Here is a 24,517-nt window from a genome sequence, read left to right on the forward strand (position 1 = left end):
TGAGTGAAATATGAAGTGTACACTGCAACAGAGACTGATACAAGCTATATCCTGCAAATGTTTCTTTAGCTTTTGGGTATCGGTGGCTGGGTGGCTACATGCCTAAATTGATTATGTACCTCATGGTCAAAATAGGGCAGTGATCAGTAGCTCGGATGACTTTTTTTTAAAGCAATGGATAAATTCAGTATTTATATCAATAGCTATTTCCTATGATTATGAAATAGAAAGTAAAAGATGAGTCCTGCAAAATCTGCAAAATCTTATCTTGTCCCAACATCCTGTTTTTCCACAATTGCCGGCCAGATACCTATCGGAAAGCCCTCAGGAATGGTGTGAAGGAAACAGGTGTACTACATTTATTTATATTTCACCTGCGCTGCAATCCATATATGCACTGCTCTCTCTGATCTTTAAGGTTCAATTCAGCTGCCCTACACAGAGACTAGATATGCTACTTTCTACTCCCATGCTGCTGGGGAAGTCTGAGACTCTCAAAAATAACATTTATCTGTGCTGTTCATTATAGATAACAGCAGTTAATGGACCCTTTAGATGTTTTGGACCATAACTCCCACCTGGCCATTGGTCAAAAAAGAAGAAACTTGCAAACTCCAACACCTGGAGTAGTTCAGTTTAGGGGAGGCTGCAGTGGCCCTGTCCTCTCTAAAAGATCTTATCACCTTGATGCAGAAATGTAGATCTAACTATGCCCAACAGCCATCATAACAGCATTTCCATTCCATACGTTATCCATTGTGTGATGACATATCTTCTGCATAATCTTATTATAACTGGATTTCAGTGGGACTCTTAATAATTCTTTATTGGCTTATACCCTTTATTCACTTTGATTCTACTGACAATTAATTTAGTGACTTGGAGTTCTAGCATTATGAAAGAGAGAGAGAGAGAATTTCTCTCCTCAATTTTTCTGCACTATGAAATATGTAAAAATATCATGTTTCCCTCTTAGTTGTCTCTAAAAGGTCTCAGTTGGTTGTTTGTCCTGAAGAAGTCACTCTTTCTGGAACATTTTGGTTTTCTTTTGGTTTTTACTGTGGAAGAAGCTTTCCCATATACACTAACAAGGTCTTCAGCCTCTGTGGTACATTAGAATGTACAGCAGGAATTAAAATAAGTAATTTCATTATGCTTTTACAATGAAGCCAGTTCTTTCTGGGAAATCTTAGCACTAAGATTAATCGGATTCCTAATGAAAATTGGTTCAGCTCAACACAGTTTGGGCTGCCTGGGACAGGGAAGCAAATTCTTCCCCAATCAAGACAGAAAATCCCATTCAACAATTTTTTTGTTAACTGCCTTCAAGTCGATCTCGACTCCTGGCGATCCTATGGATGAGATGTCTCCAAGACGTCTTCCCTCCACTGGCCTGCTTAGGTCCTGTAAACTCAGACCCATGAATAGAGTCCATTCATCTGGCATGTGGCCTTCCTCTCTTCCCACCTCTCCTCCTGCTCTATTTGCAGGATGACCAGGTGTACATATTTTCCAAGATGTGACCTACATTTCAACCTTGTGTCCGGAAGGAATTGCAAAATGCCCTCCGTTTTGAGCATGACTAAGAAGCCCATTGAGTAACATCAGGTTTGCTGTTCCTCTTCCAGAAATTTGTTTACTTGGCAACAAGTTCTTGCTGCAAATAGAGAGACAGGATGGATCCATTTAAAGTTCTTTTTTCCTAGGAGAAGCAGCAGCCAAGATTCGCACGTCTAGAGCATATTTGTTTCTTGGAGAGGAAAAGGACAGCAAAGGTGTTAGGCAATGGGCTGCTTGAGGACACAGTGCAAGTGTTCAAAGGGGTTTTCCCTCTTTAATTTCAGCACATTGGACAAATGGCCATCTGTTTTTGTTTTTGTTGTCGTGTGCATTCAAGTTGTTTCCGACTTAATGTGACCCTAAAGTGAACCTATCATAGGACCTTATCACATAAGATGAATCCCACTTAGAAACGGGATTTAAAAGTAGAAAATGCGGAAGGTGTTTCAGATGACGTTTCTCCCAAACAGAAATAACATGAAAATAAAGTGAGCGGAAAGTGGACAAAAATGACACCTTTTGTACTTTCGGGAACTTCTATTCTGAGCGGGATTTGTCTCGTGTGATGCGGCTCATAGGGTTTTCTTGGCAGTATTTGTTCAGAAAAGGGAACCCCTCTCTAGGTCCTCCAGGGCAACTCTGTGGCAACATCTGCCAGGCATTGATCATGGAATTGCGCTGGAGGACCCAGGGATTCCTAGAGAGGTGTCCTCTCAGGTAAAAGCATAGTGCCACATCCACTAACCCCAGCAAACGCAGAGGGACAAATGTATGGCAAGCCACCAAGGCGTGTCAACGGAAGACACACATTCACCAGAAAACACACAGCGTGTGCCATATTGCTGTTAATAAACCATCTGAAATGAACATATATTCATATGAGTGTTTTTGAGTTTTCTTTTGTAAGGGCTCGCATTTTTTAACGCCCTACATTTTGAGGCGCCTTGTCCTCCTTTATAAGCAGAGGCAAAGCATTGGACTATGGCTCCGGAGACCAGGGTTTGAATCCCAGCTCGACCATTTAATCCCACTTGGGGTGACCCTGGGCAAGTCACACTCTCTCAGCCTCAGAGGATGTCCAGGGCAACCCTCCCCTGCCAAGGCCCAAAGCAGACTGAGGAACAGGATGCAACCCTCGGGGCTCTCTGAAGAAGGCTCTCCAACTTTGCTCTGCCTCAGTCTGGCCGTCCCTCCTCCTCCTCCTCCTCCTCCTCGGGGCTTCTGCCTTGGCGAAGGTGGGGCTGGCTTCCTTCCCTGGCAGTCCCTCCTCTGGCGGAGGCTCCAGGAGGCAGAGGAGGAAGGGGAGCCCAGGCTGGAGGCGCCGGAGGGCCAAGGCAGGCGCAGGCAGGGGCCATGCCTGGCAGCGACACCGCCTTGGCGGTGGACAGGACCTACTCCGACCCCGAGGGCCATCGGCGCCGCTCCAAGACCCGGGTGAGCAGCACGCCTCGCCTCGCCTCGCCTCGCCTCTCTTCTCTTTCTCTTCCCTTCCCTTCCCTTCCCTTTCCCCCTTTCCTGCTGGGAGTGAGTCTCTGCTTTTCCCGCCCTTTCTGGACCCATTGCTGGGGGACCAGAGAGAGGGGGAGTCCCCTTCCCTGGAGGTCTTTAAGCAGAGGCTGGAGGGCCATTATCTGCCTGGGATGCTTTGACTGAGAGTTCCTGCATGGCAGAATGGGGTCCCTTCCAACTCTGTGATTCTATGTCCTCAGAGCAAAGGAGGAGAAGGCTCCTCAAAATGGGGGGCATTCCAAGAAAAAAATGGAGGACATGGCCAAAGGAAAGCTTAAAACACACATGTTAAAGTCATGGAAATAGAGGAGGACATTCTAAAAATGTAGAATGTGACCAGACTTCACAAACCCTTCTATAAATGTAAATTCATGCTTCTTGGGCATGCTTGGCAATGGAGGACATTCCCGAAGAATGTAGGACACAACCAAATTAAAGGGCATTCACAGGAATGCAAATCCCTGCTTCTTGGTCATGCTCAAAATGGAGTATATTTTTGACAGGGGGCCAGATGTCATCCTTTTCCAGAAGGACATGGCCTTCATCTCAGCCGTCTGTTCAGGAACAATTCCAAAATATCCTCCCTTTTCAGCATGGCTACGAAGCATGAATTTATACTTCGATGAGTGTTTTTAACTTTTCTTTGGCCATGCCCCACATGTTTTCTTGAATGCCTTGCCCTCCTTTGTGGGGAGGACATCATTGAGACACCCTGATTTTGGAAATTGAAATGGAGGGCATGTTAGGAAAAAGGAGGACGCCTGGTCACCCTGCTCAGGTGTTTTGGGGAGGTGCCTTTGGCAGCAGCTGAGTGTTGTTGACAGAGGAGAAGCTGATCCTTGTCCCGCATCCTCCGAAACCGGCTCCAGTCTGGCAGCCAGAGGTGCTGCTTTTGCTGCTTCTGTGCTTTGTCCAGTTTCAGGTTTCCGTTGGCCTTGGCCAGGCAGAGCTGCCTCCATGGGGAGAGCTTCTCTATTCTTGTCTGAGTCTGTGCTTCATCCAGTTTTCTGCTCGCTTTCTGGACTTCAGTCCAAGGTGGCTGTGCATGGGAGATGTTGCAGTTATTGTGTGCCTTCAAGCCATTTCTAATTTATGGTGACTCTAAGGTGAACCTAGCACAGCGTTTTCATGGCAAGTTTCTTCAGAAGGGGTTTGCCTTTGCCAAGAGAACGTGACTTGCCCAAGGTCACCCAGTGGGTTTCTGTGGCTAGCCAGGATTTGAACCCTAGTCTCCCAGTGTCCTAGGACCTTATCACACGGATGAAAATTGGAAGTTTAAATGGGGTTTATCCAGTGAAAATTGCACAAATACTACTAAATCGCAATTAAGATTGTCAGACAAAGTGCGATAAAAGAGCCATTATCCTAGGAATAACCAGGCAATAAACAGCAAGAAAACATTTTTGAGATTTTCCCATTTGTTGCTGTTTATTGCCTGGTTATTCACAGCTTAATGCCACTTTAATCACTTTTCAATGCGACATCATTTGAAAAGCTTTATCACAATTGAGAAGGATAATGGCTGTTTAATTGCAATGTCTGTGAAAATCTTAATTGTAAATGTGCAATTTTCACAGGATAATCCCCATTTATACTTCTAATTGTCCCTCTGTGGTAAAGCCCCTAGTCCAACAGGGAGAGGCTTCTCTTATGAAGAGCTTTTATCTTTCCTCTTCAGGGATTTGATGCAGGAGTTTGAACTTCTGTCCCTGGGCACAAATCTTTCCCCACTGCCCCCCACAATCTGGTGAGAATGTAACTTAGCAAATACCTTAAAATGGGTGGCCAGTATCTTGCACTCTCCATGTATTTTGTAGAATGCTTTAAGTTTACAGTGTGGGACAGTTTGTATGCTGAAATATGCAGTGCACTTGCAACTTTAGAGGCCAGCCTGTTTTGATCTTAAAGTTGGCAAGCCTTGTTCAGATTCAGCTCATACAGCATCTTCAGGGAAATGACATACATCAGGGTGGAAATCATGCAACTGCCAGCATTTTTCACCATTGGCTTTGCTGGTTAGGGGTAGTCAAGTGGTTTCCAAACTTTGGCCTTCCAGATGTTTTGGACTTCAGCTCCCAGAATTTCTGACCTCGGACTAGGCTATGGCTTCTGGGATTTGAAGTCCAAAAACCTAGAGGACCAAAGTCTTGGACTCACTGGGGTAGTCCAACATCTGGAAGACTACATGATTTCTATCCTTGCATTACATTCACATATCCCTATTTTCTCAGTGTTGATAAAACCCAAAACAAACATGCCAGTAGGCCTGTTTTAAAGTGAAGTTGAGACATTCCACTTGTTTCTGGGACACTTTAGTCTCTGATCTTACTGCAGCAAGAGTTATGCTACCTAAGTGCAAGAGCTGCTCTTTAAAAATTTCTTGCAGTTCATATGAAGCCGTTGCCATTTAACTATTAAAAGCCTTGATGTACAAAGTACAAAGGGCAAAGATACAGCATGAATAAAGAGAAGCAGTCAAAAAGCAGAGGTTAAATTTAAACCTGCTAAAATATAAAAGCAAACCAGGTGTTTAATTCTTGGAGTATCTGAAGTGCTGTCTGACTTGCCATTTACATGCAAGACTGGTAATATGAAGGTTGTTACTACACAGTAGGAAGTATTGTAGAGCACCCTTTCTCCTATTAAATATAATAAATTCAGAAATGTACATTACACAGATACTTTTATGAGGCCAACCAAAGAGGGCAAAATTAAAGTTTTTAATTGAGATTTTAAAACAACGAGGGAAGGAGCAGTCTGCAAATTGTTTTCGAGTGAAAAAAGAGGAAGCTGAGCCAAGGAACTGCAAACCCTAAATTGGGTGAGAAGGCTAGAGTTCCTAGAATGCAGATCTTGAGCCTGCTGGTAAAAAAGAAATCAGGGCGGAAAGACAGCAGGGTGCTAGGTTGTGTAGCTTTCGAAAGTTAAAACAAGAAGTTTGTACTGAATCCTAGAAGGAATGGGTAATGCAAGAAGAGATGTTAAAAGGGGGGTAACATGATCAAAATGACACAAAAAGATCATCTTGAACAGGAGAATGTTGAGTGGAAACAAGAGGACTAAGGGGCAATAATGGAAGACCAGACAAAAGAAGATTACAATAATCAAAGCAAGTGATGACCAAGGCATGAACTAAGGTCTTAGCAGAGGAAGCACAAAAAAAAAGGTCTGATTTTGGCAATGTAATAAAGAAAAAAGCAACATGACTTTGGTAATCCTCAGTGTGAGGAACAAAGGACAAAGAAGAGTAAAAAAATAAAACCAAGGTCCAAACCACACTGCAGAAATGAGACTGCTTTAACTGCCCTGGCTTAGTGCTAGGAAATCCTGGGAATTGTACTTTATTGTGGCACCAAAACTCTTAGACAGACAAGGTTAAATGTCTCACAGAAGTACAGTTCGCAGAATTCCCTAGCATTGTGTCAGAGCAGTTAAAGTGGTCTCAAAATGGATTATTTCTGCAGTGTGTTTTAGACCCAAGACTATGTGCTTCTTTCACAGGATAAATGAGAACATGATTAACAGTGATGGAGAATGTATGCTGTTAATAAAGTTTTGGAGAAAAATAAGTAGTTCTATCTTTGCCAAGTTTAAGTGATGTTGAAGTCTCCATGCTATCTGAGATAGCTGAACATGTGCTGCATTGTGGCAGCATACTTACTGTATCTGGGCCAACATTCATCTGGTGTTTGCTTTACAAACAACTACAAACATCACAAAGTTTGGCTATGTTGTACATATTTCAGCCAGTGAGCTAAGAGTCAAGGCAAGAAGCAAGGGAAGTCTTTCTTGATTATTTATATTCAGATTTACCATCACTGGTTTTTGCTGCAGGCGAAACAAGTTCTTCTTTTCTTCTTCTCGGATAGATTTTTAGTCTTCAGAATAAATGAACTGCACAACTTGAAGCAATTGTAATCTCCCTATAAAGAATATGAGGTTTTTTGCTCTTCAGAAGAAAACTGTCTCTTCAATTACATGGGTTTGCTATACAGAGGGCATGATTGTTTCTGCACAATTAAATGTCTTAAAATAAATAAATTCATTTGCTGAAGCTTTGATGGCTGCCCTGTTGCAGATGAACCTTACTCGACATTTCTCTACAAATGGCAATCGAAACAGTGGCTTCTGCATGGGATAATTTCCCATCACCACCCTTACAACACTTAATACAAAATGATTCCTAGGGAGTGGGCCATCCGGACCAAATCTGTGTTCAATGCTAAATCTTCAGCCAAAGCATTCCCAGGAGGTAGCTATTCAAATCTTCTTGAAAACATCCAAAGAAGGAGACCCATCATCTCTCTACACAGTTGGTTCCATTGTCGAACTGTTCTTACTGTCAAGAAGTTCCTTCTAATGTTCAATCAAAATCTACTCTCCTGTAACTTCAAACCATCAGAGAACAGGCCTGCCCTCTCTGCTCTATGACATCCCCTGTGGTAATTTTTAAACTATCTAACCCTTGAGATAGTTTAAGAGGACAGTCATGTCACTCCTCAGTCTTGTCTTCACCAAGCTGAACATGCCCAGCTCCTTCAATCTTTCCTCATATGTTTTGTTGTTCATACCTGTAATCATTCTTACTGCCCTTCTCTGAACTTGCTTCAACTTTAAATGAGGTGCCCAGAACTGAATGCAGTACTCCAAATGAGACCTGGCCAACGCAGAATGTAGTGGGACTATTACTTCTCTCAGCTTGGAAACCATGCTTCTATTAATGTAGACTAAAATAGCAGTTGCCTTTTTTGCTGCAGCATCATAATGTTGGGTTATGTTCAACTTATGTTCAACAATAACCCCAAGGTATATTTTGCACATACTACTGCTGAGCCATGTATCCCCCATCCTGTACATGTGCATTTGGTTTTCGTGGACTAAATGTAGAATTATGTAAAAGTTTCTATTGAATTTCATTTTATTAATTTCTGCCCAATATTCTAGTTTAAATAGGTTCTTTTGAATTCTGTTCCTAACTTCCAATGTGTTAGCAACCCCTCCCTGTTTTGAGTCATCTGGAAATGTCATCAAAGTCATTTATAAAAAAATTGAAGAGTAATAGTGCTAGGATAGACTGCTGAGGCACTGTACTCAAGACCTCCTTCCTGTTTGGAGCACAGCCATTGATGATGGCACTTTGAGTACAGTTTGGGTTATGGACCCATCTATTCATCCATCCATCTGTTCCTATCTATTCACATTTAATCAGTCTGCTAATCAAAAGGTCTGCCTGTTGATTCCCCTGAGCTGCACACAAATGGAATACAGAATAAGAATATGTGAGACTTTCAAGTCTAACAAAATTATATGAGCTTTCATGGACACAATGGGCCACTTGTTTGTGCCCATGAAATGGAATTTTGAAGATTGAAATATATATGCAGTATTGAGAGACCAACAACAAATGCCAGGTCTTGTAAAGAATCTGGTGAAACCATCTCAGAGTATTCCTTGCTTAAGAAAACCCTATGAAATTCATGGGGTTGCTGTAAGTTGCAGGGTGATTTGAAGGGACATAAACATGCATGTTGGAGCCGGATGTACACAGTGAAGTAAAAGGCAAGGTTCAGAGGATAACTTTAACAATCCAGCTTTTTAAATTGTCCCATTATTATCCCACAGACGTCTTTTTTAAAGCACCTCTTAAAAATAGCTGCCATCATGCAGTAAAGAGCAATTGAATAAATATGGCAAACTAATTTAAATAGGATTTATTTCTGCCAATTCCAGGTTTCCTAAGTTATACCCCAATTGGTATGCTGCTACTGGCAACATTATCTGTATTGAAGGCATGAGTGCTCCTCTGCATCATGTGCTTCTGATAAATTGTGTGCTGAGACCTCACTTGGGTCTGATCTATTACAAGTCCTGTTCATGTATATTTTAAATTGTGTGAATGGACTTCAGCACAATCAGCTATTGGCATGGGAGCCCTAGTTCATGTACTTTTGCATACAAGAATTAAGGTGGCTGAATTTTATAAGATTAGGTGACTGAATTGTAGCCTGCCTTTATTGGAATTAAAGTTCCTGGTCCAATTCTTTCAGGGTCAAAAGCTTTGTGGAACAGACAAGAGAAATGTAGGCAAGGAGTTCACAAACATAAATATGTGGTTAATAGAGACCAGACTACAACACAGAGACTTCTCCAAGATAGTACTGTACTCCTTCAATAGGGGGCTGTTGTTCCATCCTGAATAGGGGCAAACACAGTTCTCAGAGGGTGGTACTTTGTAAGGTTTTTTTGTGGTTTTTTTGGGCTATGTGGCCATGTTCAAGAAGATTTTCTTGCTGACCTTTCGCCAGCATCTGTGGCTGGCATCTTCAGAGAACCATGGATGCCGGCCATGAAAGTCTTTGACGGTACTTTGTAACTTCAAATAGTATTCTCAGTACTTTTCTCCAGCACCACATCCCATATGAGTTGATTTTCTTCCTATTGTTTTTTCTTTTACTGTCCAGCTCTCGCATCCATACATGGTGATGGAGAATTCAGTGGTGTGGACAATCCTCACTTTAGTGTTCAGAGTTATAGCTTTACACTTTATTGCTCCAGCAGAAAAAAAACAAGTCCTGTTCTTTTATAGCTGCCTTTTTCAGCCTTAGTCTTCTTCTGGTTTCTTGTTCTAATAAATATTTGAACCAAAGTATAGGAACTCTTTCACTCTTAAAAGCATGCTGTATTTTGCATCTTTTGCAAGGTGATCTGGTGATGTACTTGTCTCTTTCTGCTGTAACAGCTAACAGTCTCCTGCTAAAAGTAGATTGTGAGTTCTAAGAAACTGACTTGCTCAAGGCCTGTGTTGCATTGTTCCCTGTGTGTAATTATGAGTAACAAGTCGGTATATGACACAGTATGACTTGGAAAAGTTTAATCTCTGAAACACCCAGAAGTTCAGGTGTTTTTAACAGCCATATTTGCCAAACCACTGCTTCAGCAAACTTGGTTCCTTCTTTAGATATACACTTTTTGTGTATAATTAAGACGTCAAAATGGTATTTCCATAAGCCATAAAACTCCAGGGTGCTGCTACAGTTCTTTTCCATATTGAGAAATAGAGGATTGCTTGTAATACAACAGTCACCGAGTCCACAATGATTATGTAGGTGAAACAACCCCTGAACTTAGTCCTGAAGACTCTTGTGTTGCTGTATTATTTCAGTCTTCTGGTTTATGTTTTGACCTTTTTCTCTATAAGGGGTTGAAAACTGGGTAATTTGAAGTAGCCAGATGCTCGGTAATCAGGTTATTGGCAATAGCAGATACTGACAGTGTCTATCTATCTTGTTGGATTAATTGTCTTATTTGTCTCTCACATTCCAAAAGGTAGTTTACAGTAAATTTGTTTTGAACAAAACAAAAAGGGCTGGAAATGACTACTTCTAGAAATTGTGGAGATGTTGAGGGGAGAAATACCCACCTCATTCTGATTTGAGTTGTGGGAATCTTACAGAAATGGAAATGCTAGTAGTGGTATTTTCTTATTAAGCCAAACTTAAGTTACTGCTTTAAAGGACAATCCTACACAAATTTACTAAGCATCAACAATGCTATGCAAAAATACCTGGAAATGACCCCAATGAACACAGTTGACCTTACTTCTTACATTGCAAGTACATGAAATCTGGTGGTTTAGATCAGGGTAGGAAAGCTTTGGCTATCTTGATGTTTTCTTCTGCAGATGAAACTCATATTTCAAGTCTCACCAGTGAAAGAAAATTTATAGAAAACAGCTTTGTTGTCCCATCCTCTACTCTGCACCTTCCAAAAAAACAAGCTTGTCAGCCTTCCTCCTTCAGTCCCTTCTGCTTCATCTCTTAACTGTTCAGGAGGCCACTCAAACCTCCTTAGGGGCTTTAGAAAGGTGCAAAGAGGAAGGAAAACAAATCCCTTCAGATGAAATTCCGTTGTTTACGGATCTCAGGATCTCTGTATGGGGAAGGTTGGCCCTCCAAATGTTGGCACTTCAATTCCCACGGTGTATTTTATCATTGGCCGTGGAGGATGAAGATGATGTATAACTTCATCAAGAATCCAGTCAAACAGTAGCAGTGCTGTCATTGGTCCAGATATCTTTGTATTATGAGTAATGTAAGAAATCTACAGTTTCGTTATGGCTAGCTGGAACAAAATTATTGTGAAACACTGCTTGAGAAAAATTTCATTCATCTGTTTCAAGGGGGGAGGTTAGCCAGATTAGATTATACTGACAATTGTTTTGTGCTGGGTGTAACCACTTATAATGCTTCATGAATAAAATGTTTAGTTTTCATTTAGCCTGAAGTCCCAAACACCTATTAAACTGGTGTATTAATTGGATGAAGCCGATGTGGCAGAAGAACCTGAATTGTGAAAGGTTTTTTTTCCCCCATTTCTTTTAGTATTAGAGCATGGGGAATTAACGTTTTTGGACCTCAACTGCTAAAGTACCTCCAAGCTCTGATTAGGAGTAGGATGAAATTTATAATTTTTTATTCAGTGACTGTAATAATCCTTTAAACTCACATTTAACAACTTTTAAATAGCCTTGAGAATGCATGAATTTGGATCTTGAGTGCTCCCTGAAATTTGCAGACAGCCCTAGCCAGCCATCTTAATTGGGTCCTTCTTGCTGTTTTGACTTGGTTATTGAGATTCTATGTGACTAAATATCTATCTAGAAATAAGTAACATATTAAATATGTGTACATTTTCTCAGTTACAGCAAGGATGTGCAGTGTGGAGTCCTCATCTGGGGGTAACTAGTGAGTGTACTTCCCACCCTCTCAGTGCCCATTAAGTTGTTTTTAGGGTTCTCTCATTAATGGCTGTGGTACTTCTGCACCTGTCAGGGGTTATCCAGATCTTCTAGTACTTCCTTTTTTTGTTTGGATGGTGAAATTTGGCTACAGGAAGACCACTACCTGGAAAATTCAGATTTCTCTTTATATATCTGTATGGTTTCTGTTGAGAATTCATAAGTTGTTGGTTCTGGAAAACTTTGAAGGACATGTAATTGTCCTTCTGCCAGTTTGGCATTTCCCTTGTGGGATGCAAGAGTACAAGTTTGCTTCCCTTATCGTTGCTGCTGTCTCTGTGCAGAATGTTCAGATGTGATGCCAGCTGGCATGATGTCGTTGCAGTCTAGAGACTGTCAGGTTCATTTTTGTAGCAGACTTTGATTTGTTACTCAGTACTAAAGTATAGGTCAGAAATCATCTTGGCATTGTTGGGGTATCCACTTTCATCTTCTTTACTCAACTAGAAAATGCCCTTTTTCTATATTACCTTCTAACATGTAACTTTCCATCCTGGCACCCACTGCAGCCATCTAACATATAACATGGCAAATAAAGTTCCTCTCAGTCTGCTTCTGCGTTGGACCATCCTCAACTACATCTGGGAGGAAGAACAGTACATGATAAGCCATCCATTATATCTCCCCTATGTAGCCTTGTACATATCAGTGTACATGTCAGAAAGGTGAGAAGACAACAGGGCATCAACATGCCCAGTTATAGAAGATAACTTTAAATTGTGTTGGGCAACTGTAGGAGCCTTTTTTCTCTCCCTGAACCATTTAGAGCAATGATTCCCAAAGTGGGCAGTGTTCTGTGGAAATATCTAGGTGAGCGGTGAAGGGGAAAAGACAGTTAGGACTGAAAAATGAAATGCACAGATATAGGATGGTTTACACCTGGCTGAACGACACTACATGTGAAAGGGATTTGGGAGTCCAAGTAGACCACAAATTGAGCATGAGTCAACAGTGTGATGCGGCAGCTAAAAAGGCCAATGCAATTTTAGGCTGCATCAATAGAAGGGAAGTAATACTGCCACTGTATTCTGCTCTGGTCAGGCCCCACCTGGAATACTGTGACCAATTCTGGGCACCACAATTCAAAAAGGATGTTGAAAAACTGGAGCGTGTCCAAAGAAGGGCGACTAAAATGGTGAAGGGTCTGGAAACCATGTCCTATGAGGAACGACTGAGGGAGCTGGGGATGTTTAGCCTGGAGAAGAGAAGGTTAAGAGGTGATATGATAGCCCTGTTTAGATATTTGAAGGGATTTCATATTGAGGGAGGGAGCAAGCTTGTTTTCTGCTGCTCCAGAGAACAGGACTCAGAACAATGGATGCAAGCTACAGGCAGAGATTCCACCTCAACATTAGGAAGAACTTCCTGACAGTAAGGCCTGTCCGACAGTGGAACACACTCCCTTGGAGTGTGGTGGAGTCTCCCTCCTTGGAGGTCTTTAAACAGAGGCTGGAAGGCCATCTGTCGGGGATGCTTTGATTGAGATTTCCTGCATGGCAGAGGGTTGGACTGGATGGCCCTTGCGGTCTCTTCCAACTCTATGATTCTATGACAGGGCAGTGGGGGAAGAGGAAACGGGTTGAGGGACCTTCAGTCAAAGTAGTGGGGTGCAAGGAAGACAATAGGAATCAGCAGCCTGTAGGCTAAATTGACTGCCAAAAATTACAACCCTCCCCCTCAAAGTGGCCAAAGTGAATTTCTCTTTTGACAAAACAGTACAGTACAGAGGGATTCTGCCAGATATTTAAAAGGTGAGTCACCATTCTCAGGGGTTTACAGGAGAGGCAAATTATCCTGTTTTTGGCCAGAAAAGGATAGTTCAGGGGATCTGGTAGTTAAAAGCCTGCAAAAACAATCTGGAGGGATCATATGTGGACCAGGGGAGCACTTTGCCTACCCTTACTCTAGAAGCATCTGTGTGGCTGGATGGGTGAGTGAGTGAACTGGAGCATGGCAGTGCTTCACTCCATTGCCATTTTTAAATCTATAATAGTGATTGCCAGATGCTCAGTCAGGGTGGGCTCATTTATTGAGGTTGTATCCAAAACACCTAGGGAGCCTAAGATTTTGCATACCTTTGTTAAATATGTAATAATTATACTGCCATGTCAATGTAAGGAAGGGCCTCAGGTGTGAAACCAGGAATTAGTTGGGTCTGTCTATTGTTGACTTCCCCTTCCCTACTAGTTGTGATGGGCACCAACTCTAATTCGTTTTCATTACTTTCTGCTTTTGCTTTGACATTAAGGTACAAGTGGACCTTCCTTTCTGTGGATTCTGTATCCATGGATTCAACCATCCATGGATTGAAAATATTTATTAAAAATTCAAAAGGCAAAACTTGATTTTGCCATTTTATATAAGTGACACCATTTTACTGTGCAATTGTATATAATGGGGTTTGAGATTTGCTGGTTTTGTTATCACTGTGGGTCTTGGAACAAATCCCAGTGGATACTGATGGCCCACTGTAATTTTAAACAGCCATTAAGCTTGTAATGTAGAACTGGTTAGACTCAGGGCTGTAATGATTGAAAAAAACTATCCAAACCTCTAACAAAAAAACAAAAACAAAACATCATCATAACAATTGATTCGAATAAATGTCTTGCTTTGTGCTATTCATTGCCTATGTTAAGAAAGATAAACCAGAAGTCACAAGACAAGTTAAATTTATGATGTACAGCATGCTGTTTGTTATGTTGTTAAACTTAGAAAATGACCTTTCAGGCTAACAAGATTAAACAAACCACACTAAACCCTCCAGTTCCTATTAATCATTTGACTTGATCCTGTTTCTTCCTGTTAGTAAAATTATGTAGCTTAGCACCATAAGCTGTCATGTAAAAATAAGCAAAGTTTTACTTTCACTGTTGCAAAGCGTTCACTTGAAAATATGAATTACAGTGCACGCCTGTTGAAAAATGCAGAAAAAGTATCTCTGACCACTTGCGCATGGAGGATGGAGTCCCTAATGCTTAATAATCTACCGTAGTTCAGTTTTAGATATCATAAGAGAAGCAGGAAGATAGTTTCAACTGGATTAAACACTGACAGTTTTTAAACTCCTAAATGAAAGACTGAAAGTCTCTAGACCCTTAAATAACATAATCATAGCTAGTCATAATTATAGCTAAAATGTGATGATGCAATATTTTATAATTGATTAATAATAAACATGTAACATATTAGATTCTTATTTATAAACACTAGGACATTTATCCATCATTGCCCAGTTGAAGTTAATAGTTCTTCTTATATCATAAATCAATTTTTAAAAATCCCGGTACCACCTGCAATTTGTTTAACACTAAATTCCATGCAAATGGATCACAAACACTAAACCTCTCATGTATGTGGAGAACTATGGCCATATACCCAATAACAAAATCTTCAATTATTACTCTCAAGTAGTACAAATAATTATTACCAACAAGTCCAAATAGCTAGTAAATAGCACTTAGAGCTAATTGCTTAGCTAGATTTGCTAAACATGAGCACTCTAAGGGACTTTAAACCAGTTTTAAAGGCTCATATTGTCCCATACCAGGTATAGCTATTTTAGTAACACTTGTAATAAAATAAAACATAGTTTATTAGGCTTATGAGTACTGGGAATGCACTCCACCTCCTCCTGCTTTTCACACTCCAAAATTTCTCCTGGGCTTTCTCAATTACATTTGATCCAGGAAATTGTGGTTTAATTCTTGACTACAAGTGATTATATGAAACAACAAGCACACATCTTAGCAGTATTAATATAATTAAATTACATAGTACCAGACACTCTTATATGGATACAGGCAGAGGTCATATATTCAGGACAGAAGCTATGAAGTGGGATAGTCAAAGCCTGCTGGAAAATATTAAAACCAGCTATAATCAGACTTTTTCCAACTTGAAAATAACAATTCCATTCCATAATGAAATTAAGCTCATGGGGGATTCTGGGAATCACAGAAAATTTTCACACGACATCGTTATATCGTTCCTTTATCGTCCCAAAGTGTAGTGGAATCGTCATAACAGATAGATGATTCCAAAAGATTTTCACATGAGGCTGTTAGTGTTCTTAAATCGTTGCTAAATCGTTCTTAAATCATTGCTGTGTCCAGTGTGTGAATGTAACTGTTTTGAAATCGTTTTGTAATCATTTATTGCTGAATTCTGATATATCAACATTTTAAGAACACTAACAGCCTCATGTGAAAATCTTTTGGAATCGTCTATCTGTTATGATAATTCCACTACACTTTGGGACGATTAAGGAATGATATAGCAATGTCGTGTGAAAATCTTCACAGCCTGAGACAGGAACTTCTTCACATTTGGGCTTACAGTGCAGGACTTTACATGTCTGAGAAGAGGTAGATTTCATGAAATTCAGTGAGACATGCTTCTACACTAACATGTTGATTGCACCAATTACCAAGGATTTACATTTTAAAATTACAGCGAAGAAAAAAATATCATCACGTGGTACAGGAGTGCTGAAAATCCCTGCATAGTTTCAGAGTAGCCAGACATGTTGACAACTTGTATATAAATAGTCATACAAAAATAGTTGCAGAGAATGATTGGTCACACAGTTTGCTGAAACAGAATCAACAGAGACAGACAGCCAATAATGCACAAGAAAGTATCCCTCCGCATGTGTGTTTGTTCTGCCTTAGTTTCTAGCTCAAAGTGCTCAGGTTAGTAAAGTGGGCCCTTGGCATCTGCTGGGGTTTGGTTCCAGGACCCCCGTGAATATCAAAATCCATGGATGCTCAAGTCCCATTAAATACAATAGCATAGTAATATGGTGTCCCTTATATAAAATGGCAAAATCAAGGTTTGTTTTTTTGTAATTTATATAGTTTAACAATGTTTTCAAGCCATGCATGCTTGAATCCATAGATTAAAAAAATCCATTGACATGGAGGGCTAACTGTATCTAGCAGCTTTAGGTAAGTACAGGGGAGGTGATGGCAGCCCACTGCTAATATCTGTTCTGGCCTCCTTTAAGTCTGTAGCACATTTTAGTTTCCCATAGTCCCCCAAAAAGTGTTGCTCAATGGCACTGTGATAAATTTAACCAAAACCCAAAATTTAACCGAATTTAACCACAGAGTACTGACATCCACTAGAGAGCATGTTTATAAGGGCGCCTTCAAACCCAAAGCCAACCCTACTAGTCAGACAAGTTCTGGGACTGGAAAACCCATCAACAGTACTTTGCCCAATCAGTCTCTGCAACTGTTTTTGTATGACTATTTATACACAAGTTGCCAACATGTCTGGCTACTCTGAAACTATGCAAGGATTTTCAGCACTTCCTGTACCACGTGGTAATATTTTTTTCTTCACTGTAATTTTAAAATGTGAATCTTTGCTATACTTAAGGGAAAAGGTAGGTTTCTATAAATGGTTAGAATGTGTGTAAAGAATTCTAACTTTACAAGCTACCTCTCATTTGTAAGTAAACTGGGATTGCATTTTTAATATATAGTAATCAGAAATCTGTGACATAGATGTACTATCAGAATCTGGACAATTCTATAAACCATAGTGATCCATTTCATCAGTGCATTGTTACCAGCTCTGAAACAAACCAGAAGCATGGTTTGAAGTTTAATGCCTAAATTCAGTTGCTGGTCCTGACCAGTGTAGATATATTGTTTCAATTGCTGAAAGTCAAGTTGATGCTTATTTAAATCACAGTGACTAGACCAGGGGTTGGCAACCTCCGGCCCGTGGGCCGGATGCGGCCTGCGGAGGCCTGGCGACCGGCCCCTGGCTGCTGTTGCTGCTGCCGCCGCTGCGGCAGCCACCCGTTGCGGCTTTTCGCCGCTCTGGGCACCGCCATTTTGGGTGGAAAAATGGCGGCGCCCATGGCGGCCTCTGGGACTATCGGCGCCGCCATTTTTTCGCCCCAAATGGCAGCGAAGTCTCACGCGACCTCGCCACCATTTTGCTGCCCAAAATGGCGGCGCCTAGAGCGGCGAAAAGCTGTGACGGGCGGCCGCAGCGGCGGCGGGCCTCTAGGAGGCCCGCTGCTGTCGCTGGGGTCCTCCAGGAGGGCTCCGACGGCGGCAGGAGGCCTCTGGGAGGCCCTTTGCTGTTGCTGGGGCCCTCCAGGAGGGCTCCGATGGTGGCAGGGGGCCTCTGGGTGGCCCTTTGCTGTCGCTGGGGCCCTCCAGGAGGGCTCTGGCGACTGCAGGGGGCCTCTGGGTGGCCCTTTGCCGTCACTGGGGCCCTCCAGGAGGGCTCCGACGGTGGCAGGGGGCCTCTGGGTGGCCCTTTGCTGTTGCTGGGGCCTCCAAGAGGGCTTCGACGGCGGCAGCGGGCCCCTGGGAGGCCAGTTGCCGTCGCTGGGGCCCTCCAGGAGGGCTCTGACGGCGGCAGCAGGCCCCTGGGAAGCCAGTTGCCATCGCTGGGGCCCTTCAGGAGGGCTCCGGCAGTGGCAGCGGGCCTCTGGCGTCAGGGGCCGGTAAAGACGGGGAGGCCTCCAGCGCTGGCGGTCCCCACCGGCTCTTTCCCAGCCTCTGACAGGGCCTGGGGCCCCGTCAGGGGCTGGCAAAGAGGAGGTGGCCTGGCCCCTGGGGGTGGAAGCTCCGACCCTGGGGGCGGAAGCTCCGCCCCCAGGGGTGGGAACTCCGCCCCGGGGTGGAAGCTCCGACCCTGGAGGGTGGAGGCTCCACCCCCGGCACGCGGCCCCGCCCCCGGGGGTGGAAGCTGCACCTCCCCGGCTTTGGCCCCCCAGTTGTCTGAGGGACAGCAACCCGGCCCCCAGCTCAAAAAGGCTGCCTACCCCTGGACTAGACTGATCTACAGTCACTGGGACTAGCAATTGGATTCAGGTCTAATATTCTAGTTGTTCTGGAGGTAGTAACCATAATTTCCTGATACAGATTTAATGGGAAAATGTGGTTAACTGACAATTTCTCCATAAATTTATCATAAAAGAGGGGAGGGGATTGCATGCCTTGGCAAAAAGTTCATTTTTTCCATTTTATTTTAATCAAAGTTAACATAACAACAACAAAAAAGAGAACATGATGGTAGGTAATCATTCAGTGAAAGATATAGCCTATCAGAAGACAACAGATTGAGTCTAAGACAATCAGAAAGGATTCTTTCAGTACATCAGATTGGCAGATTGCAGTTTGTATGATGATGACTCAGTACCAAATATTCACAAATTTGTTTCCTCTGACTAGTCATTTGGAATGGTAATTAATAAATACACTTTCTCTTTAAGTACTAGTGTCTGTCAAGCTGTCCTGAGAAAGTTAGTCAGTCTAGGGCACACCAGTGTTTAGTGATTTTCAGCAATACAGCTGTCAGAAGAAGTAAAATCAAGTCATTCATCAAGTCTTGTTGATTCTATTGACAATCAAGAGCCATAATATGGCCCCACAGAATGGCAATTGTTGATATATGTTATACAGACAAAAAAAATTAAACCTTCCTCCAAAAGCGCTCAGTTTTGGGAAAAACAGCTGTATATGGAAAAAATAAACCAAACTTTCTGCATCCCCATGAAGAATGGGGTGAGATACCAATGGTGTAATAATCTAAACCCAAGTTCTCTATTTGAGACCAAAAACTTATTTAAAAGGTTTTATTAATATATTTACTTACTAACCTAGTTATAATAATTTAAACTGGTCCATTTTCTTTTAAGGGAAAAAAAAAGCCATAGGTGATAAACAAGACCTGTTTTGTGGATGGGAAAAAGAAATAACTCATGTTCCAAGTTAAGGCAAGTGCAGCACTTTAAAAACATGAAGCTAGTCAAACTGTCATCAGATACTCAAGAATCAATGTGCAAATGTTTTAAGACCCATGTTGCTATATTCTTTTACTCAGTGACAAATGCTGACTAATAGGCTGGCTAGACAGATAAATATATATTCTATGACTAAATTTTTTTGGGAGGGTAGTCAAAGTGTTCAAAGGTAGTTTTTTCAGCCTCTTGAGGTAAGGTAGCTTCTTGCCATAACTGACAAAATGAATCATTAGATCAGTTTTAGTTTCCATAGTACATAATTAGAGCTGCAATTTTATGTCTGAGGTTATTTGTTTTTTAAAAACCACTCAGCCATGCTACATTACTTCATGGCTAGTCTTATCACCTCCGCTGACAATTGAGAAGCTGCAATACAACTTTACTTTTTGTGGTATGACTAGCAGTGTGCCTAGTATATTTGACACCCAGTGCAGATCATTTTTTTAATAAGCCCCCTCCTCTCTACAACAAAATTGTTTTTAGTTATAATAATGAAATAAAATGAATAATAATGACAAGAAAAGAAACACAGTGAGAATGCTCTTTTATTGAACTTTGAACAGTACATTATACAATCATGCCAGTAAAAATAAATCAATAAACAGTAACTCTGTCTTTAGAGAGCCAGCATGGTGTAATGGTTTGTGCATTGGACAGCCACCTGAATACCAGGGTTCAGTTTCCTGTTCAACCATGGAAACCTACTGGACAAACCTTGGACAAGTCACACTCCTTCAGGGGATAGGTTTGCATTAGGGACACTGTATATCAGAAATGACTTGAAGGCATACAACAGCAACCCTCTCTTTGCACTTTCTTCCTCCCTTTCTTCAATAGTTTTCCAAGTCTTTGCTGTTTTTTTAATAGTATAGTGCTGTGTGCACATCTTGATGTTCCTTCCTTCAGTTTTCACATCTCAGCCCTTCAAGTCCAGTCCAGCTTTCTGTTTGGTATGCTAGTGTATAATAAATCAGACGGGGTGTTAAAATGCAGCCTTTCCTGACCCCTTTGCAAATGGCAAGCTGTTCTGTTTCTCTCTATTCTGCTGATCTTTGTAGTGTAAAAGCTTATTATTTTAGTTAGTATTTTTGTAACTCAGTTTTCAATTGAAATAAAAAGACAATACAGTTAACCAAAACAGCACATTTGTTTAAAACTAAACTACAAAGGCCAAACATCCAGATTCATTTCTATATCTAAATAGAATAGTGAGCCTGCTCTTTCTGTTCTTATTTCTGCATAACTATTTAACATGCTAGAATCCACACAGCTTCTTCCTACATACCTGAATAATCTCTGTGACCTTTGTTTAGCTTTTTCTTCTTGAAAAATATGCAACATGATAGCTCTGAAGGCCAGTGCTCCTCTGATACAGAATTTAGTTTATCCTAGTTTGACGTAGCCCTTCTTTTTCAATTTAAAAATCATGTACAAACTGGTATAGAGACACAGCATTGTTGTACTAGCAAAATAACATCTTAAGGGGAAAAATATTATTCCATTTCTAAGTGCTGCTTTGTTGCAATTTCTGTCTAGGATACAGCCTTGTAAGTTGCTTTTCAGTTGAATGTCCATTGCCCCTTTGCATATTGACAGTAATGTTTATACTCTTAGTTTTTCATTGCTTTCATAAACAATAGAAAATCTAATTAAGATAAAAGTCAGAATTGGGAAATGTTATGTTTTGAACTGTACTTCCCAGAATCCCTAGTCCACTTTCCCAAGTTCTAGTAAAACTAGAGAAAGCAAGCCAGTATGTTATGAAAGATAAACCTTACTCTAAAAAACTCAGATTAGATAAGTCCACATCAGGATGTCATTGAGAGGCTCACTCTGGCTGAAAGTTTAACCTGAGGTTCTATATTTATCTTTTAAGCAACTGTCTTCAACCTAAGGTTACCAGAGGAAAAAGGTTGCTGGTACAGTTCAGTTGGTTTTTCCAGTTGTGCAGGTAGTGCTCTTGCTTCTCTGGCACCTAGGTATGTTCATGAATGTACAGATGGGTGCACAGTGAGCATCACAACAGGAAACTGTGTTCGATTTCAGGAGATAAACCAAAGCTAGATGTCTATGGGCACAACATTAATTACACTGGTGGAATGATTGTGTCGGGAAGGAATGTAGGGCTTCTTCCACCCCAACTTTTTATCTGTTTTGTAAACTGGTTTAGCTAGGTTTCCACAGTTTTTCCAACTATATTTTCAGTTAAATTTGTTCCTAAATCATGGGGAAATCAAAATCTCTCAAAGGGCACAGTTTTGGGACCACTGCTTTAGAGGGACGTTAGAAAAATTGTATCAATTCCTCAGAACTATTTCCCCCACCCTGTTCTGCCTTCCTTGATTGTCAAACTATTTAGGGTTGTGGTTTTTTTTTTGTTTTTTTTTTTGCCAGTTCACATGTTTTTAACTGTGTGCCTGTCCTGTCAGCTTCTCAACCATTTTCTGTTCTGTCCCATAAACAGTGAGAAGGTGGCACTCTGATGGCTGCATTTTTGCTAGCTGTTTTGGGAGGCTGCCACAGCATATAAGACAAAGAACCACACAGTTATCTAGAAAATTTCTGCTTGGAAGAGGGTCAGGGGTTGAACAAGAAAGCCACGTCTGTTGGAGGAAGAACATTAACCCACAGAACTGAATAGTTCCAGATGTCGGAGTGCCTTTTAAAGCCTAATTCAGATAACTGATGTTGCTTTTACGGTTTGATCTCTCCTTTGAAAAATGGTATGGTTCCTCATCCATATATACATATTCAAATCTGTTGTGTGCTTTTCTTCATTAGAGCAAATTCCCTAGGAAACATTTATACATCCTGAATTTTTAAATATTTTACAGGAAAACAGTATATTTATATAGGTTCAGTACAGCCTGGTGCTTTGCGCTGGTCTGGGGCTGATTTTAGGGTTTTGTAGGGCTGGGCGTCTAGACACGCCCAGCTCTACAATTGCCACACAGGCTTCATGGTTGTGTGTGCCTGTCCGTACGGGGGAGGGGGTGCAACGATGATGTCTGCATAGTGACCAAACAGCACCGCTCCATGCAAGGAGCCCTGGTGGCGCAGTGGTTAAATGCCTGTACTGCAGCCATTTACTCAAAACCACAAGGTTGCGAGTTCAAGACCAGCAAAAGGGCCCAAGCTCGACTCAGGCTTGCATCCTTCCGAGGTAGCTAAAATGAGTACCCAGACTGTTGGGGACAAATTAGCTTACTTGCTAATTAGCTTACTTGCTGTTCACCGCTATGATCTTTGGAATAGCGGTATATAAATAAAACAAATTAATTATTATTATTATGCAGACATCATAATTGCACATGAGGGCGCCAATGGTGCCTCGTGCATCGCCAGAAGCAGGTTCTTTTTAGGCCTCCTGGAGGCTGTGCTGTTTGGCCATTCTGTCTCCATCCGGGGCAGAAAGGGGCAGCCCATCTGTATCCTCCCATAGTAATCTAATATTGGGAACGACCTTGTAATACATGTTGGCTTCCAATAAATTGAATGTTGCTTTTGTTATTATTAACTGTTGTCAAGTTGACTTTGACTTATGGTGACCCTATGAATGAGAGACCTCCAAGTCACCCTATCATCAGCAGTCCTGCTCAGGTCTTGCAAACTCAGGACCAATCAGAAAAGAATACTATCAGACAAAACCTTCAAGTACCTGAAAGAATAAATGTGTGTGTACATTATAATCAATAGGGTACCGATTGGAAAGCCAGCATGGTGTAGTGGTTTGAGCATTGGACTACGACTCTGGAAACCAGGGTTCAATTCCCACTCTGCCATGAAACTCACTGGTGACCTTAGGCAAGGTACATTCTCTCAACCTCAGGAGAAGGCAATGGCAAACCCCATGGTAGGATTGCCTTAGGGTTGCCATAAGTCAGAAAAGACTTGAAGGGATACAGCACACACACACAATTGAAGGTCGTGTGGTCTCTCCCTAGTAGGAATAACCATGTGTAAGAGCTCTTGGGGTTAGCAGGATGCCATAAGAAGTTCATTCCTGGCAAGCTATCCTTTAAAAAACACATCACAAATTCCAATATAATTACTAAAGAACCAAAAGTTCACATTGGTCCCTAGAGTGTCAGGAGACTTTCTGAAAATCATTAGAATTTTGTCTCCAAAGCTTGTCCTCAAAGGGTCTGACCTGAACGCCTTTTGTTTTGCGAATGGATGTTGGGCCTGAGAACATTATTGTTTTTGGAGGAAGCACAGATTGTTCTTCAGCAGGAAGTTGGATATGAACAAGATATATGCATAACAGTTAATGACAAATTTAAATCTAAGCTGATTTAAGCCTCATGATTAGAGAGAGACTTAGAGAGGAAGGGGGCAAGATAATATGGAACACACCACAATAGAATGTGGGAGTTAAATTTTTGATTTTGTAAGGCTAAGCATATTGTAAAGAAAGAGTGAAATTCTTATAACTGCTAATATATAATGATATACACACTTAGAAAGAGCAAGGGCATAAAATTATTTTAAAATAAATAACATATCAAATGTTATTTGAAAAGACATTATTTTTTCACAGTAGACTTTTCCATGCCTACCTTTGTTGTTTCTTTTCTGAAACTCTTTCTTTGGTATGATTATATATTCCAGAAATTACTGGCCATTAATCTCAAATGCAATAATTCTGTTTTTCTCTCTACACAAGTCCTTAATCACCTTCATTTATAATTTATGAGAAGTTGTTGGCTTTAAATGTTGTCACCTGAGGAGAAACCATAGTAGGTTAACAACAGGGTTTACATTAATCTCTCTCCCTGAACAATGTGTTTTATTTTAAAAGAAATGTACTACTATAGCCAATAGGTACATTTTACCAAGGTGTTAGAATTAGACATATTATAGTTTTTCCAGACGAT

The 24,517-nt window shown here is 41.3% G+C and overlaps 1 protein-coding gene across 2 annotated transcripts in view; it reads left to right on the forward strand.

The window, feature by feature from the left end:
- Positions 1 to 24,517, forward strand: part of LOC149312097 (transmembrane and coiled-coil domain protein 3) — a 143,524-nt gene that overhangs the window by 79,364 nt on the left and 39,643 nt on the right. Inside the window, exon 1 of one of the 2 annotated variants that reach the window (XM_089523955.1) lies at positions 2,858 to 2,994. The exons of the other annotated variant lie outside the window; for it this stretch is intronic. Within the exon in view, the coding sequence (XP_089380081.1) occupies positions 2,914 to 2,994 (81 nt within the window). The 5' untranslated portion in view covers positions 2,858 to 2,913. Of the gene's footprint in view, positions 1 to 2,857; positions 2,995 to 24,517 lie in introns of those variants that run through there. 2 annotated transcript variants of the gene reach the window in all.

Source organism: Sceloporus occidentalis, unplaced genomic scaffold (genome assembly GCF_023333645.1).
Source record: "Sceloporus occidentalis isolate IW3139 unplaced genomic scaffold, rSceOcc1.0.p SCAF_5, whole genome shotgun sequence".
Lineage (NCBI taxonomy): Eukaryota > Metazoa > Chordata > Lepidosauria > Squamata > Phrynosomatidae > Sceloporus > Sceloporus occidentalis.